Raw genomic sequence first — 18,347 nt, forward strand, 5'->3', positions numbered from 1 at the left:
CATCCCTTTATAATGGGAATTTGGACTGTGCTTGCTTATACTAAAATTTTTCTCACTTGTAACTCAGCTGTATCTAATATTTAGATAGGATAGTGAAGTGAAGATATTTTAATGATTATTTACGTTTTGTTACCCAGACATATTTACTTTTGTTTTACACTGTATGTGCTGTGCTTATACAACATGCTACAGTGCACTGTCATGATTCTGCGGCTTGGTCATGATTCTAGAGTCTAGTGGCAGGATCATGACAGACCCACGTGTTTAGTGTTGAGAGAGACATGGCATTGTTGGTTTTTGACATGCACTCTCTCTGGTCTTGTCTTTGTCCCTGCCCTCTCGTTTCCTCATTATTAGTTGTTGATCATTTCATGCCCCGCACCTGTTCCCATCTTGATTTGGTTCCCTTTATTATGCCCTTGTGTCTTCTGTCTTGTGTGAGTCTAGTCTAGTCTAGTCTGTTTACATTTTGTCCAACTGTTGTATTAGTCTAGTCTAGTCTAGTCTAGTCAGTATGTTTTCCTGTTTTGTCTATGATATTATTCCCTCTGTCCTTGTTGTTTTACAGCTCGTGGGTTTTCGCTTTGTGTGCTTTGAAATAAATCAGTGTTTCATGCCTGCACGGTTCTCTCCTTGTCCAATCCGTGACAGTGCACAGCTCTGTTACTAAAATCCAAATAATACTAATGTAAAAATCTTTAAAGTAATATCCAAGAAGTCATTCATGGGAAATATACAGCCACGGAAAAAAACTAAGAGACCATTCTAAATGTTGATTTCATCAGTTGTAGCATTGTGGTCATGCCAGTCCAGTGTGAATTTCAACAAAATAACACCTCAAGAGTGACATGAAGTCATCCAACAGCAACGTGAAAGACTGATAGCATGACAAGACACGTGAATATTGTCATTTTACCTAAACACATACCTATAAATATTAAATTCTGAAAAATGAAAATAATTTTGAAATGGTCTCTTATTTTTTCTGCGGCTGTAAGTTTAAGAGTAATCAATAATCAGCATTTGGTCCAAACTAGCTGACCACAAATGGCAGTCTAATTCAGAAACTGACACACAAGCACACCTGTAGAGACGTGACAGAGCTACAGATACTGCACATGCATCTTTCACATGTGAAGTAACTCACAAAAATCGAATGACCCGCGACTACTCGACATAAAGCTTTAAATGTCATGTTAGAGCATCAATGTCGATTATGTTTGTGGTACCCCTAGTGTGCACACAATTTTTGCATCACTTACTTTTCAACATATGGTTTCTGACTATCTATAATTCCACTATATTGTTCTGCTATATTGCATATAGTTTATTTTTCGTCCAAACACATCTGATTTATTTGTTTGGATTTGTTGTATTTAATTTACTATAGTACTTGCTGAATATTTATCTCTGCACTGTTTCCTGAGGCAAGCACGTTTGATTTTTCTCCATTGTTCTGCTGTTGTTTATTTGAAAGATGTGGAGCGAGCGGTGCAGGTGCATGGTTTTGCCTGGAGCTTGGAGCATTTTTGATGAAAGTCTAAGCATCAGCACTTTCTCTTATTTTAAGATTGCACCGAACATGCCGTTCTATGACGATATAACACAAAAGTTATACATTCAGGTTTTGACAAGAGGGTAAATAATGATCACATCATTTATTTCCCCTTTAAATGTTAGCCAGTTGACAGTAATCTGTTCTGTTTTTCAGATTGTATTAGCTATTTTGTGACCATTTAACTTTTTCCACCAAGGAATCATTTCAAAGGAAAAAGTTTGAAAAATATTTGTTTATTAGATCAATTATATTAGATCCTCTGGCATTTTCTTACATTCCCTTTCTTCAGGGAGGTTCTCTGGCCTCATTCACTCTTGGTTTACTCAGCGAATTATATTAGTTGCTTCTCTATGCCGTTGAATTATGGGAAGCACCACAGAGAAGAAGTTAAATTCAGTTATATTCAATATCCACAAAGAATTGTTTTTAAATCAAGAAAGCTAATATCTCTCTCTCTGTATGAAGTGGCCGGGCTGTATTCCTGGCGCATAGCTACATCCATTTCTCCATATCTCATTAACAAAGACTCCTCTCACTGTCCCCCTTAGTACAGCGTTTATCCGATTAGACCCCTCAGTTTATATGTCCACGAGGGAACTCTTCTTCTAACATCAATAAATTCATCGATAATTGTTTTTAATTGAGCAAGTAATTGAATAATTGGTCCCAGTTTGGCAAGACCATTATTGAGGAGCCATAAATAGCCAGCAGGAGATTTGGATGAGCTCGCTTCATTCTCTTATTGGCGTCTTTAAACATTTAGTATATTGTGCCAACATAAGATGTCAGCCATGGCCCGAAAGTGTAATCATGAAGCAGCTCAAAGAGTTAGTGCAGTTAAGAAATGTCATAGTGGGGTTTGGGGTTATGGGTAGAAATGAATTGCTGTAAAATGTTTTAATTTATGTACATACAAATACATACATACATACATACTGTAAAGTCATGTATATAAATAAAATGAATATTTCCTTGTTAGTCTTAGTTGTGCTGGACAGATGTCAATGTATGATAAGTGCAATGTATGTTTGTCATTGGTATGAGGTTCCAATTCTAGAAGAATGTCTTTAAAGTTATATAGAATAGAATAGAATAGAATTAGAATAGAATAGAATAGAATCGGATAGAATAGAATAGAATCGGATAGAATAGAATAGAATCGGATAGAATAGAATCGGATAGAATAGAATAGACATTCTGAGCTGAAATATGCATCCAAGACTATCATTGTATGTATTGAATCTGTAAAAGAACTATACTGGAGATTAGCCATATTCTGCGCATGTCATAAATACTTTCCTGGACATACTCAATATGTCTTGTTGGCATTGTCCTTTGACCCATATGTTCTGTAACCTTTGAACCATGAAAGTAATTTACCTTGCTGTTACCTGGCTCATAGAAAACCACTTTTTATATCTGACGGTTCCTTGTGGTATGCAATAATTGCACACTTCAAATCTCAGCAGAATCCATATGTCATCCGGGTATTATTCTCCTGCTCTGTCATGAAACATCCTACTCATTTCATGTACTACTCTTACATACTGTGTAGCAGTATGCATATTCAGACTCTGTTTAAAGTAAAGGGTGATTTGAATGCATGCTTCTTTGAATGTGCTAGTTTCTCAGTTGGCCTCATAGCCCCAAACCAAAGCCACACAAGACCAGTCTGCTATTTTCCCAACCTGGCAATGCAGTCATATATTTTTCACGTGCTGATTCCATATTAACAAGGGCCTCTCTCGAAAGCGGTGTGGCAAAGGGGTTGGTTGTGTAAGCCTCGCAGGTTGTCCTGTCATTTGCACGCCTGCATTGAATCCAAGGGTCTCTGCGTCAGCTCAAAAATGTGCTCCACATCCCAATTACAGAGCAGCACAGCTGCGTCGTAGCGGATTCACCACTGTAGCAACACTGCCCCCTACTGGGTCTCCATCAGGCCGTCATTTAATAAAAACTGTTACGACACTGCAGCTGCAGCACTTACATAAACAAACATGCAGCATCACTATGAGCCACAGCACAGTTAAGACTGATGTGTCTTGGCACATGTGAAGGGCAGTGTTGTGTTTATGAGATAGAAATGTTATTCTTTCTCGTTATGTTAAGCTGTTATGGTTAAAAGTTGGCATGTGAGTAGATGTTTACAACAGGAATGTGACTGCATGTTCATTTCTTTTCTGTCCGTCCTCTTTTTTACAGAGCCAACTCGCACCACGTGTGAGAATCCTGGGACGCCGCGTTATGGCTCTTTAAACAGGACCTTCGGCTTTAAGGTAAATGGATATACTGCCATGTTATATGTGAAACACAATTGCAATTGATAGGGTATTGTTATAAGAGTACAAAGTTATTGACTCGGAATTATGGCTCAGCTATGAATCATGCTGTCAGTTTGTAAATCTGTCTGTGATTTTAAGAAAAAAGCTTGACTTTGTTTGCTTACAAATTATTAAAAAAGATCTTCGGTCTTCAGTCACTTGACAAGCGCTGTCTTTTTTAACATAAATTGGCTTTAGGATATATGTTTCTTTTCCAGAGCTTCAAAGTGTAGAAAAGTCTGTATAGTGCTGAATGAGTCATCAATATTTTTAGTTCGGTGACCCGGAAGACTAAAATTGTTTATATTAAATGCATAGGCCTATATACAGTAACACTCAGGAGTAGACTAGTATTAACATGGCCCCAATAAAACACAGAAGATATTCATCCTGAAATGATGATGACCTCCAATGATTTTCTCTTAATGGCTTTTCTCAAACACATGGATAGTGCCACTCCATCGACTTGTTAATCCTCTTTTTTTCTCACGTCCACTACAAATTATGATTGCATTTACATTTAGTCATTTAGCAGACGCTTTTATCCAAAGCGACTTACAGATGAGGAAACATTGGAAGCAATTATAACAACAAAGGCCACAAAATACATAAGTGCATCAAACTAGTCCATTAAAGCCTAGCACAGTATAAAAAGCTAAGAATAGTGAGGTTAGTAAGTTTTTTTTTGCTTTGTTTTGATTATAAAGAAGGAAAGGGAAGAGTATTAGGAAAAATCAATCAGCGACGTGTTGACGCGTTTTTAGGCGTTTTTTAAAGATGGCAACCGAGTCTGCTGATCTTGTAGCAGCTGGTAGATCATTCCACCAATGTGGAACAGATCCAGAGAAGGTACGGGAGAGTGACTTTTTTCCTTTTTGGGATGGTACCACTAGTCGTTGTTCCTTTGCAGACCGCAGTGATCTGGCAGGAACATAGATCTGCATTAGCGAGTGGAGATACGATGGTGCAGACCCGGTGTTGGTCTTGTAGGCCAGAAGCATAGCTTTGAACTTTATGCGGGCGGCAACAGGGAGCCAGTGTAACCTGATGAAGAGCGGAGTTACATGCTCTCTCTTCGGTTCATTGAAGACCATTCTTGCCACCGCATTCTGGATCATCTGGAGAGGTTTGATTGTGCAAGCAGGAAGTCCAGCCATTGCAATAATCCAGTATGGACAGGACAAGAGCCTAGACTAGGACTTGCGTAGAGTGCTCTGATAGGAAAGGTCTAATTTTCCTAATGTTGTAGAGGATGAATCTACAGGACCGGGTGGTGCTGGCAACATGACTTGTGAGGTTAAGCCGATCATCGATGATTGCTCATTAGACTTTCCTGTAGAACCACCCTAAAAATGTGCCTGACTGCAAGAACACCACAAGAACAACTTGATGGAAAAAAAATAACGTCCCAGCAGATTCATTTAATCCGGTTTCCGAGGTCAAAACCAGCAGAGGTTTTACAGAACAGCTAAATATCCACTCCGCCATATACGTAAATCATTCATCCGGCCTCAAGAAAAAGGAGCTAGTCAAGCTCTTTTGCTTTCCAGGGCTTAATGATGTTCGAGTCGGGAAGGGGAGATATAAAGTGCCCCAGATAAGCTGCAGTGGCCGTGTTCATTGCGAGCAGGGACATGTTAATCAATTAATATACTAAGCCCACGTGCCCTTCTGTGATGTTTTAATATTTTACTTCCCTAAAGTAATGCTCTACCACAGTTGTGGTCATTTGTCATGTGACCAACATATTGTAGTAGCCCAACAATCTACTGAATGTGTAGTGCAACCATATATTACAGTCGGAAGTACCACTTTACATCACTAGTGGTCTGAAAAGGTCACAGTGGTGTTCTACAGTAAGTGCACATACGGCCGATTACATTAACTGTAGGTGAAGTAGGTAAGTAGAATGTAGTACTAACATTATCACAATTCCACTTCAGCTTTTAAGAATGAGTGTAGGTCCGGGATCTAGCTAAACTTATTTTATAAGTCCAGTGTATGGAATTTAGCGGCATCCAGTGGTGAGGTTGCAAATTGCAACCACCGCTCCATTTCGAAGTACTACGGTGGCTGACTCAGGACTAAGATGTTGTTGCATTTTTGCTTGATAACGTATTTACGAAACACGCTCTGTAAGCAGTTTGTCTGTTTAGTGCTACTGTAGAAACAACATGGCGAATTCCATGCAAGGGTGCCCCCGGTGTATGTAGATTGAAATGCAGAAGCTCATTCTACGGAAATAAAAGCATAATTTCAGCTTCTTTAAGTAACTCTATACACACCTGAACACATAGTAATGTATATTACATTGCATTTATGTCAGTAAATACTACAAAAATTACACACTGCACTATAAAAATATAAGTATTATATTTTTTTGGATAGGTTGGAAGCATGGTGGCTTTCCAATGTCAGCCGGGTCACTTGTTGCAGGGCTCCACTACCCGTCTCTGCCAGGTTGACCTCACCTGGAGCGGGACCCAGCCCGAGTGTATCCGTAAGTATCTTCTCTACCAAACTGGACAGGTGCAACCCCTTTTTCCCATTTATTTGAATACACCGATTTGAATGACAGAAATGCAGAGTGTCTCCAAACGCATATTGGTTTGGCATAATGATGTAATTATATGAATACATTAACACAAATGTGGCCTTTACATCCATCTTATCTATTTCTTTCTATAGAAGTTTATTGGTGTGGGTTTAACTCCCAGAAAACACACATGATGATAAAAATGTGTACCTTGAATGGAATGTCACTTTGCATAAAAGCGTCTTCTAAATGCATAAATGTAAATCTGTGTCATAAATACTATTCATTTACTTTTGCTGAACTGTCAAAGTATTAAGAGAAAAATACTCTGTAATATATCACCACCTGATAAGGAACTAAATGATGAGATGGGTATTCAGCCAAAGGTAATGTGTCTCTCTTGAGATTGATATTATTTGAAAGAGGACTTATTAATGGGGTTTTTTTCACAATGGGAATTTGAGTTCCTCTGAATTACTTTTGAATCATGCGGGTGATGTGAAGTTGTTACGTGTATCTTGGCGTACTGCTTCTCTTTGTATATTGACAAATCAAACTGTTGTTGGAGAAGGGTTAAACAGACTAACACTTACCATGGTCTCTAAATTAATTTGCTAAAAAAATGCTCAGTTTGTTCTGTTTTCGATTTGAGTAGACAGACAGAGCTGCTCTTTTTACCTCATTGTGTATCTGATCTGATCTTTTATATGCGACACGCTGAAGGTGTTTTGGTATCTTCGCTTCTCAAAGCTGTTCTCTGCAAGTCACTTAAAAATACCCCTGACTGACAGTATGCTTTGACATTTGGGTCGAAGTCATTTACTGACATCACCTTTAAATCATAAATGGGTGAACGTGACTTTAGATACAGAAGAGGCCTGGTTTAAATCCACGACTGCTTGTCTACAGAAGCTCCAAAATCAACATCATCAAAGCAGCCTGGAGACAGAGAAAACAGCTGGTTTCCAATTTCAAATGACAGATTGCCATTCGGTTCAAGCATTTCAAAAGCTAATTACATTTCGCATCATGCCACTACCCCAAAGTTCTGTCATTGTTTTGCGAAAATCAGGAAATTAAACAATGAGATGGCTAAAAAGCAACAGCGCTTCTCCGATTAATTGTAAGGCTGTGATAAAACAGCTTTTATGTGTTTGCCACCTAATCATTCCATTTTGTCCCCAAGAATAATCGAGATACTTTCGTAATTACGTACTGTAATTTTGTTGACACAGTGCAGTTGTCTACTCGCAGAGTTGGGCTGAGCACTAAATCATCTTTCTCATTTCCCTCTTGTATTTTACCTGGAATTGGATAATCGCTGTCCTCTCCATCAGTGTTCCACTAGATTTGTTTCCGAACAAATATCTTACAGACTCATGGCCTACCCCGTCCTGTAAATGTATACATCAAATGGGCTGTAGCATACACACTTATTGAAATGATGTAAAATTTAGCAGTAAGTAACGGGTAGAAGAGTTTAGCCAACTGTCTTTGTATAACTACTATGTAATAACTAAGAAATAACACATTTACTACAAGTGTTTGTAGAATTACGCAGAATTGTAACCAAAGCAATTTCTCTAAAAGGCCTGATTACTTGTCTTTCTTCTGTGGCGATACTATTGATATAGTGCTCATGGATAGAAAGCCTTATCAAAGTCTTGGATAAAAGAATTGGTCCAGGGCACTGAGCCAAAGCTTCAATTTCAACTACATTTGATCAAAGTCTTAGTGATGGTGGAGCTGTTGGAATGACTGAGTGAGCATCGACTCGCGTTTGATCTGCTGGCGTGACAGGTATAGGTGCGCTCGCTTTAAGTGCCGTCTGCCGGCATGCATCAATGTCCCCTCGGTTCCCTCAGCTCTCAGCCGGCTTCTGTGAGCACAGGAACACACCGATGTCAGCTACGAAGAGAAAGTGCAGAGATTCTCGCCAAAGAGACAGAGCACGTCGTCTTATAAGTTCAAACTTCGTTTTGGTTTTGCCCACTGGAGTTTAAAGCCTGATTATATGGGGACGGAGACAGTTTGCTGAAATAGCTGAGATTGGATTAGATCATTCCAATTATGCAATATGCACATATCCCCACATTGTACTGCATACACTTAAATATTGAAAAACCTTTTCAAAGAGTGAATTCATTTTAGTTTTATCACTATAAAATAGTAAAGTGAAGAATATTGCTCCTTTGTTTTGAGTGGATTTTACCATTTTAGCCCTTCGATGCCATGGACTCACATTTTACATTAAAATATGACAATTTATTAAATTCCAGATCCAGGTGATTAAAAATAAGTGTATTTTTTAAATATTGTTTAATTTTATGCATTTTTATTATGTTTAAAATGACAAACATTGGTGTATCAAAATAAGCAAGTGTATATTTCTCAAGGTCTGGTTAAAAAATATTTCCTTAACGTAGACATATTACTTTTTTATTAGATATAGATTCTACATGACTGTATTTTTTTGCTGTTTCGCCTTTCACATTATTCTGTTTTTCTGTCCCCCCCATGTAGCCCACAACTGTAAGCAGCCAGATAGCCCCCCTCATGTCGATGTTGTAGGAATGGATCTGCCCTCCTATGGTTACACTCTCATCTACACCTGCCAAGCTGGTTTCTTTTTGTCTGGCGGCTCTGAGCATAGGGTCTGTCGGTCCGATGGAACCTGGACTGGGAAGATGCCTGTGTGTCGAGGTATCAAAGTCTGCCACCACATTCAATGTTTGCATGTTGAGCTTACACACTGGATATTCCCATTCGAAGCTTTCTGAGCCAAGTTTCACAAATTTCAATATTAAAGGTTCAGTGTATGGAATTTAGCAGCATCTAGCGGTGAGGTAGAATTGCAGCCAACGGCTCACTCCATCACTGACGCCTCCCTTTCTGAAGCACTACGGTGGCTGACACGGTTTTTGATGAAGGTGATAATGTATTTACGAAAAATTCAATTTATTCTAGACAAAGCAAGATCGTTTTCCTTCCTATAACTTTGTTTTTACTGGTCCTGCCGAAGTGAACATTTGCTCAGGTGGGTTGTCGAAGCACTAGCGTGTGGCCAGCATGCTGCAGTGCTGTGATTTTATCTTCCCAGTCTTCATCCTGCAGCTCTGAGCGCGACCGCGGCAGCCAGCATACACCCGCGTACACTCACACAGCTGCACACTTCAGGCTTCACAGTAATTACTGCACATAAACAGATGTGATTGTTTATAAAAAGAATTCCCAAGCGATTGACTGAGAGCTTCCACATACCGTGATGGAGGCAGTTTTTCTTCCCGTTTTTCTGCACCTCTTAACTAACCAGGAGGCGCCTTTTATTTGTAATGGTGTCCTGCTTTATATGTTGACCATGTTCTCGGTCTCAATAAAAAAACTTTTTAATATTTTCTTATAATAACAATTTATATTTAGTTATTCATATTAGTTATTATTATTATCATTAATATGTTTACCTTTTGTTAAAAAAGGTCAGTGAAAACTTTATTTTTATTCATTTTAAAACATTTATAATATTTATTGTATTGTGACCTGTCCCATTTTATGCAAGCTGTTTCTAAAACATCCTGGAGTCTGGAGGTACTCCTGTAAAACCAAAAAATGCATAAATTGCCAGTTTCATCTCTCAATCTGTTTCTAAAATGAATTTTTAATTCATAGCGTTTTGCTTTTTCTTTTACAGCGGGCTCTAAACTATCTGAAAAACCTATTAAACCAGTCCAAGGGACGCCGAGTCCAAAGCTATATGGTAGGTGCATTTTTATATTTAACATGAAAGACTACTTATGACTGTATTCATCTTATCTAGAGTAAATAATTCCAGCTGCAACGTTGTTTTCTTGGCCACAGAGCACTGGTGCCTCAAACACTTGCTATTTGAGTTGAATGTAAACCACAGCCTCAGGAAGAGTAGACTAATGAGAAGTAAACAGGTTCCAGTTAGTTTGATGGTAAAGCAGGCTGGCAGCCACAAGACACTCCACTGGAAGCACAAGATAATCCTGAAGAATTTAGCTAGACATTCTCAGGGCATAGTTTACATCTTACATTTCTATAATTAGAGAGCGGGCTTAAGGAAGAGAAATGCTGGAGATTTACAAAGCTGTAAGGAGTTAATGATGAAGTTCCTCCAGGCAGGAACAACTACAGCAAATACTGTAGGATACCTTTGAGTAAGACTGTTTCAGAAGTCCAGGGTGGTAATGGATCTTTGAATCTGTAAGAGACAAAGTCCGTTTGAGGTGCAAAACTCGGACAGACTTTTACAATAGACTATATTTTTAAATTGTAAATTTTCCATATGAATTATATTTTATTTGCTTAATGTTGTGAAAATGTATTCACCTTCATGTCATTCAAAACGTGCATTACTTGTTTTCTTTTGTGGAACACAAAAGAAGATATTTTGAGAAATGTCTTAGTGGTTTTGCGTGCATACAATGGAAGTCAATGGGGCACTATGTTGTTTGGTTACCAACATTCTTCAAAATATCTTCTTTTGTGTCCTGCCAAAGAGAAAGTCATACAGGCTTGAAATGACAGGAGGGTGAGTAAATTATTTTTATTTTCGGGTGAACTGTCCCTTTAAGGGAGGCTGTAAATATTTTCAAAAAAGCATGGACCTTAAGGATCTTAATTCCATTTATAGACATCATTTAAAATGTATTAAAGACACAAATGTTCAGGAAATGTATTAAACATCATCCTGCAAATAGAAGAAATTAATTAATTTGTTTGTTGTTTACAGTTCCTGATGATGTTTTTGCCCCTAACTACATCTGGAAAGGCTCCTACAACTACAAGGGAAGAAAGCAACCAATGACTTTGAGCATCACAAGCTTTAACACAACCACGGGTAGAGTTAACGTCACATTAACAAGCAGCAACATGGAACTACTGCTTTCAGGTTGGTTTGCTGCACATTGACACAATAATTTCTGTCTGATCTGACAGCTCAAATTAAAATACACACATCTTTGGATCAGAGGAAACAGGAGAGGTTGTGTTTCCGCTATCACAAAATCAGATTGAATCCTTCAGGGGAAAATATAACTAGACTGATCAAATTGTTAATGACGAGCTAATGACCGGTTATATCCCTACCACCCTCATTTACTGCCAATCATGAGTCTTTTTAAAGATGACACAGGCTTTACGTCAACAAATGAATCTTGGACAGCTTCACATTTGGGGTGCCATCAGTAATTATCATCAGGAAAGGTAAATACAGTACGAGTCATTCGTGTGGAGAATAGACTGTGAGACGCCAGAGCCGTTATGTGATTGTACTGATGGAACAAAATACATGAACAGATTCTTCACCCAAGGAGGCAGTTTGATGGTGGCACATGTTTTATTGAATTCTCATTTGTAGTTTAGGGCGCAAGTAGAAAATCAAAGGATCTTTGCTAATTCTGTTTTTTATTCAGAGTAAAGTGAAACAACAATGAGTGTCTGGATGTGCGTACGCAATTCTGTTTGGCCGAGATGAGAAGAGAGCCATGATAAAACCCATCTTCATGCCATGTGAAGACAGCTGTCTGCTCTCTGTTCTCTGTCATAGGTGTCTATAAGAGCCAGGAAGCCCGTCTGATGCTGCTAGTGTACCATGTGAAAGCATCCTCTCTCACCACACTCAGCAAGATCAAAGAGGAGTCCTGGACTCTGGATGGATTTGTATGTGCTCTGAAGATTTGGACAAAATCTATATCTGTGTTCTTAATGAATGTTTACTTTTAGTTTCATCCTGTTCAATGAAAAATCGCAAAGAAATTGAATTCTAATAATGGAATAAACAAGCAAGACAGTGTTTATAATTCAGTAAAACATAACTGAAATTGATCTTAAATGAGCCATAATGGAGTAATCTCATAGCAATAATTTCTTCTGGGATAAATGAATGTGGAGTTATGAAGCAAAATGAATGCAAACTGTTGATACTGCACTGTATATTATTACATAAAGATGCTTTTAACATGTCAGAACTAAGAGTGAAACTGTATAACTCTGTTAGAGGATAGTTCACCCAAAAATGAATTCTGTCATCCCTTTTTCGCCCTTTTGTCGTTTCAAACCTGTATGACTTTCTATCACAGAACACAAATAAATATATTTTGAAAAATGTTGTGTGGAACCGAACAGCGTACCCATTCACTTACATTGGTTTTGTGTCCATACAATAAAAGTGAATGGGTGTCAGCACTATTCGGTTACCAACCTTTTTCTAAATATCTTCTTTCATGTTCTGTGTAAGAAAGTCATATAGATTTAAAATGACAATAGGGGTAAGTTAATGATGACCGAATTTTTATTTTTGGGGGAACTATCCCTTAAACCTATTTTGCAGGGTAAACAGTAGTGATTGTTTCTCATTGACTGTTTTATTCAGGTATCTGCAGAACCAGATGGGTCCTCATATGTCTTTCAAGGCTTTATACAGGGTAAAGACTACGGCCAGTTTGGTCTGCAAAGGCTAGGTAGGGTGTCCTATGTTTACTCTTCCGTATGTCTAACAATTTCAGGGTGTTTTATTGCCGTAATTCTTTAAAATATTTCAATTTAATTTAAATCAAATCTGATCAAAATTGATATAATTTTATTCTCTCATTAATCATTTATTTTTAATAGGATAATTAGATTGGAAAGACACACATGGGTGCTATTTGTTCCTGCGAACGTTACCGGTTGTGTTTCTTCATCTTTTACAGGTTTAAATATGTCGGAAAGTAATAATTCGTCTAATCCACCACATGGTACAAACAGTAGCTCTGTGGCCATAGCAATCCTTGTGCCTTTTTTCGCTCTAATATTTGCAGGCTTTGGATTTTATCTCTACAAGCAGCGGTAAGTCTAGATGTCGATTTGACAAAGCTTGGTTACCTTTTAATCAAACCAGAAAAAGTTTCGATATGAATGTCTGACATAATTGTTTGTTGAAAGTAATAAACAGATACTGTACAGTATATCTTTAGAGACAGCATTAGTGCTTTACCAGGTTATTGAATGTGATCGTAATGAGACATTCATCCCTGCATGAATTCTCTTGCATGTGTCTCTAACATCTCTTTGAGTGTTTGTTCTGATGGGATGTCTTTTGTTTTCCTGTGTTGTCTTGGTCTAACAGGACTACTCCAAAAACCCAGTACACAGGCTGTTCAGTTCACGAGAACAACAACGGGCAGGCTGCCTTTGAGAACCCCATGTACAACACCAACGCAAAGTCGGTGGAAGGCAAAGCTGTCCGATTTGACCCAAATTTAAACACAGTCTGCACAATGGTATAATTAGATCCGCCTGACGCGAAGGACATCTGTGGAGTTGTCTTTACGGATAAAGGGGTTTTTGCTTTGTTTTTTAAACCAAGCTGGGATACAATCGCAGTCACGGATGGATTTAATCTGAGAACTACAGAGGATGTCTTGCACAAACACTGTTGCCCCTCCTCTGTTATTTAAAGCACACTCTTCAGGAACCGTTTGACCATGTACGTCTGCCGAGGACATATTGATACGAAACCCATTGTCATGGGGGAATTTTTTTGAAAACTCACTCCTAAAAAAGTTCTTCATGACGGAGAGCATGAAGAGATTCTTCTGCTACCTTATTCACACTCCGTGAGTGCTTCTTCACAGTTGACTGGGTATTTTTTTAGGGTCAAAGGATCTGTAAATCTACTTGCATATATATGAGGAGCATTCACCACCTATATTTTTGTGCTATATATTACCACGTGTGGGCGAGGCCAAGACAGAACAATTCTATCAAGAGTTTATAAGGAATTTAAAAGATTCGCTCTTCACATCGACAAACACGAATTATTTCTCAGACGATTTTGTACGGTTAACATTTTATTTACAGTTCATTTACAGCCAATCCTGTTAACTTAAATTCAAAATGTCCCCGATCATCTCTGTGATTAGACTTTGGGGCATTCATGATGTGTGAAGTGTATCTTTAACGTGAGAGAGAAAATGTGACACAGACGTTTGAAATGATGTGCGGATTAACGGTTCATTGTAACCTCCTGGGGATTTTTTAAAATAATTCCTATAGTACTTTGATATAAAAGTATGTATTACTCTCTGTTGATAAATACCCATTTTCAGTATGGGCCGCAGGACATATGTCAGCATTTTAACCTGAAGGCTGCAGATGATTTTTTTACTGAAGGTATTTATTTTCTTTTATTTAAGAGGTGTTTTTGTGAGGAAGGGTCATTGAACAGCATCTATAGTCAACATAGTACAAATTTGATATGATAATTTGTTCATTATAGCATTCTTATTATTACTATTATAAGATTTGTAAAAAATGAAATGCACTTAACATTTATACCGTATACTTTTATATAAACCTCAGATTACACGACATCAAATGCATGTTTCTTAAATACAGTATGTTGGTATATTGGTGGCAACAATATGATCATATCTATCGTGTATATACAGGCCATGAAACACTTTTCCAATTATGTCTGACCTGACTGATGTTGTCTCATGTCATATAAAATGTTTCCAACCATTAATAATGTGTCCAAATGTTCTGCCCAACATGTTCTGATTCGGATAAACTCAAGACTAAAGTGGGTTTGGTATCATTGGTAAAATGATAAACACATACTTTTTTATTGAAGGCATAATAAAGTACAAACAATGTGTTGTGCAAAGTAAGACATTGCAAATTACGTAGTTCTTGACATGACAGTAGTCGGGTCAGACAATGTTGGTTATGTGCTTCCAGGTCTCCAAGCTGTGAGATTCATTCCAGTGCCTTCTAAAGTATTCACCACAACATTTTACAGATCATATGAACAGATATTAATTTGTTTACGTGTCATAGAATGCATATTACAGCGCAGGTATGTTCTTGTGTTGGAGGGAACGCTGCAGACTTCAGGAGGTTATGCTGACATAACTGTACAGAGTTCCAAAATCTACCAACCTGTGATGTTTCTGTGTTCATTTTGCACTCAACATCAGCCATAGTGATTTGCATTCTTGCACGCATTTTATTAAAGTTCTATAGGTTATTTTTTCTTTTTTTTAAACATGGCAGATTTTTACACAGTGCCTACCAAAAACCATATGACCCAGGACTGCTGCTTCCTCACTTCAACTCTTTTTTTCCACCATCAAATCCTTGTTTAGAAGCTTAGATGTTCCATTTCATGTCACAGCCCCTGTCTACACCAGTCTGAACTTATTTACCAACATCAGCTTTTTTCTATAACTGACTGCAATAAAAGAAAACAAACATTTATGATAAAAAATGAACAATTTTTGATCAAGCATATGACTATTTGCAGTACAGCTGGGTACTCCTCCCATATAAATGCATTCAAAAGAGATATAAACAGAGGGTAAAAAAGTATAAAAAAAGTTTTGTAAAGAAATATATTTTTATGAAGAAATTATTTGTAAAATGTATGAAAACTATTATGTACATTTCCAATGCAATGTAAGATTAAAAAGGCTAATTCCTTTTGTATCGAGTCGTCTTGTTCTTTCGTTGTTTGAATACTTTGAATTTTGTTGATGGCAACATTGTTTTTCTAGTTTATTCAAATCAATAATTATCATGTTTTCTATTTAGATAAGAATCACAAATTCATCTTTTTAAAGATGTATTTCCACTAACATTATTCAAATAATGCACTCATGAACTCAGTGTGAGCATTGTTCTGCACACAAAATGTCTGATTAAAATTTCACAATTAAACATTCCTGTTTACCCCCTACTCAAATGTCACATTTGTTTGCTTCCGTCACATTTGTGTTGCTAAGCAACTACTTGATTGACACCCGATCACAATTTGATGCAGTGAGTGGAAGAGTTAGAAGCTCCAGAAATCCCTGTAGGATGAACCAATCTCATTTCCAGTTTTGCTAACTTAATGTATGAATTTGCAAGAGTTGTAAGGTTTAGATTAACTTTGCACAAAGTTACAAGGGAAATGATACATCCACTGATCTTAAAGTGCATTGTGTTGTGTATTTAAAGAAAGCTTTATGGATGCTCTGTCAACAGAGGAACCGGTAAAACTTAACAACCCAAACCTTCACCTCCAACTTTTAGTGCCAATGTAAATCATTAAATTCTAAAACTAAAATGCAGATACTAACCAAACTCAGCGTGGAAAAATATCTCTCTGTTTTTTCATCATAGGTGGTAAGTTACTGTGTGTCTGCAATTTCAAAGAACTCACTGTATGTGTGAAAATTCACTCTTTGTTAGCATCAGTATTATTTCTTTCTTTTTGATCTGGCCACTTTCAACTCCCTGGAAACATTAAACAAATTGTAAGAAATAACAACAAATGACACAGTCAAATGAATATTGTACATTGTGAAAAAACACATGAATCAAGCTAAGATTGTAGAATATTTATTCCTCGGTGATGCCTATGAAAGAGTGGAGACGAAACAAACTCTTCTTGGAAGTGTATTTCTGACAGACTCTGTGATACTAACATTTACAGTGAATTCAAGGCCAATTCTAGTTTGCGATATGAGTAAGAATTTAATTAAGAATTTAATAATGCATGATTATGAATTTTGTAAAGAAATAATTAAAAAACGATGCCGAATGTTTTTCTAGAATGCAGACTTCTGTTTACAAATACCTTGGGATCCAGATCTTACCAGTGAACAAAGGGTAACAAAAATCTTTAAAATAAAAAATTTGAAATGCTTTTTAGTATGCCTGAATATAACTGCATTGGGTCAGAAATATGCAATATTATTAACATAAACTATCTTATTGCTTATTTACCTATACATTGTCAGGCAATTTCTATGTTGGCTGGTTTCTTCCCTTGATATAAATTTGAATAAAAATATCCTAGATAGGATACACTTTGACATCAGCAATAAAACAAAACAGAAAAAAAGCATGGCATACGGGGAATGTTTTCTATTTGTATATTATGTATTATTAAATGTACTATTAATATTATGAATTGAGGAAGACCAACAGTGTTTTTATTTATGTGTGTCGAACATGTCTCTTTAGCGACAATAGAATACTTGTAGTTTCATTGCATCATCAAGTTCATACCCTGCCATCCATTTCCCTATCAGAGCAAACCTGCAAACTTATTTTTGTGTTGCAATTATATTATATATATTTTCTTGATAAGATTTTATCTCTCTGTCTGTCCTATTTTGTTGAAAATGCTTCCTCTCTAGGGAACGAAAACCCACATCAAACCATTCAGATGCAGTCGTATAATCCTGTGGTCTACAGTTTATATTCTATGTCACAGTAAAGTTCATGTCCAGCCTTTCATCTCAGTGCTGCCACGTTTTATAACGCAACAGCTTCAAGCGCATAAATATCTTTCAGACGAACCAGCAAATTTTTCTCTTTCTACATCATTTCACGCCAATAGTGAGATCAAGGTTACTTGTAAAATGTCCTCTTTACCGCAGTGAAGTGCTAGATGACACCGCAGCATTTGTAGCGCTCTTAGCATAGTGCTTTTAGAGGTGATGTGGGAAATATTTCAATGTTCAAATGTTTTCCTTTCTAACGTAAAACAAGTTATTCAGATGTTGCTTTTTGAAATGTGTGCCATCTCTGTGGCGCTTTTAATGTTGAGTTTGGGATGTGTCTTTCAGGGAGTGTTTTGGTATATAAAAAATTATTTTGCAGCACAGTTCTGGTGTCTAATGCTAGTGGTGCAGAAATTACATCAACATTAAGCCTTCCTCTGAATATAGAGAGAGTCAAGGGATTGTGATAATCTAAGACTCGCAGATTTATTGCAGACTGCATTCTGTAGCCTAAAATAAGATTTTAAGTTTTAAGTTAACACCTTACCCTTCTACATGTACAACAAACCACTCATTGGTGAGTTCTCATATCTGGCTTTCCGAGCAATCGCCATGCCTTAATACCTTCAGCAGATCCCATACTGGTGTTCTCA

The 18,347-nt window shown here is 37.3% G+C and overlaps 1 protein-coding gene across 1 annotated transcript in view; it reads left to right on the top strand.

Annotated features, from left to right (window-relative positions):
• The window catches only part of csmd3b (CUB and Sushi multiple domains 3b), a gene marked incomplete at both ends in the record, with an annotated part of 310,902 nt that extends 297,198 nt beyond the window's left edge, over positions 1-13,704 (top strand). The window contains 9 exons of the mRNA XM_079485065.1: positions 3,761-3,834; positions 6,268-6,379; positions 8,939-9,118; positions 10,104-10,169; positions 11,169-11,327; positions 11,985-12,097; positions 12,810-12,897; positions 13,129-13,264; positions 13,545-13,704. Of these exons, the coding sequence (XP_079341191.1) occupies positions 3,761-3,834; positions 6,268-6,379; positions 8,939-9,118; positions 10,104-10,169; positions 11,169-11,327; positions 11,985-12,097; positions 12,810-12,897; positions 13,129-13,264; positions 13,545-13,704 (1,088 nt within the window). The remainder of the gene's footprint in view (positions 1-3,760; positions 3,835-6,267; positions 6,380-8,938; positions 9,119-10,103; positions 10,170-11,168; positions 11,328-11,984; positions 12,098-12,809; positions 12,898-13,128; positions 13,265-13,544) is intronic.
• Positions 13,705-18,347: the final 4,643 nt, after the last annotated feature.

The sequence above is a fragment of the Barbatula barbatula genome (genome assembly GCF_947034865.1).
Source record: "Barbatula barbatula genome assembly, chromosome: 21".
Lineage (NCBI taxonomy): Eukaryota > Metazoa > Chordata > Actinopteri > Cypriniformes > Nemacheilidae > Barbatula > Barbatula barbatula.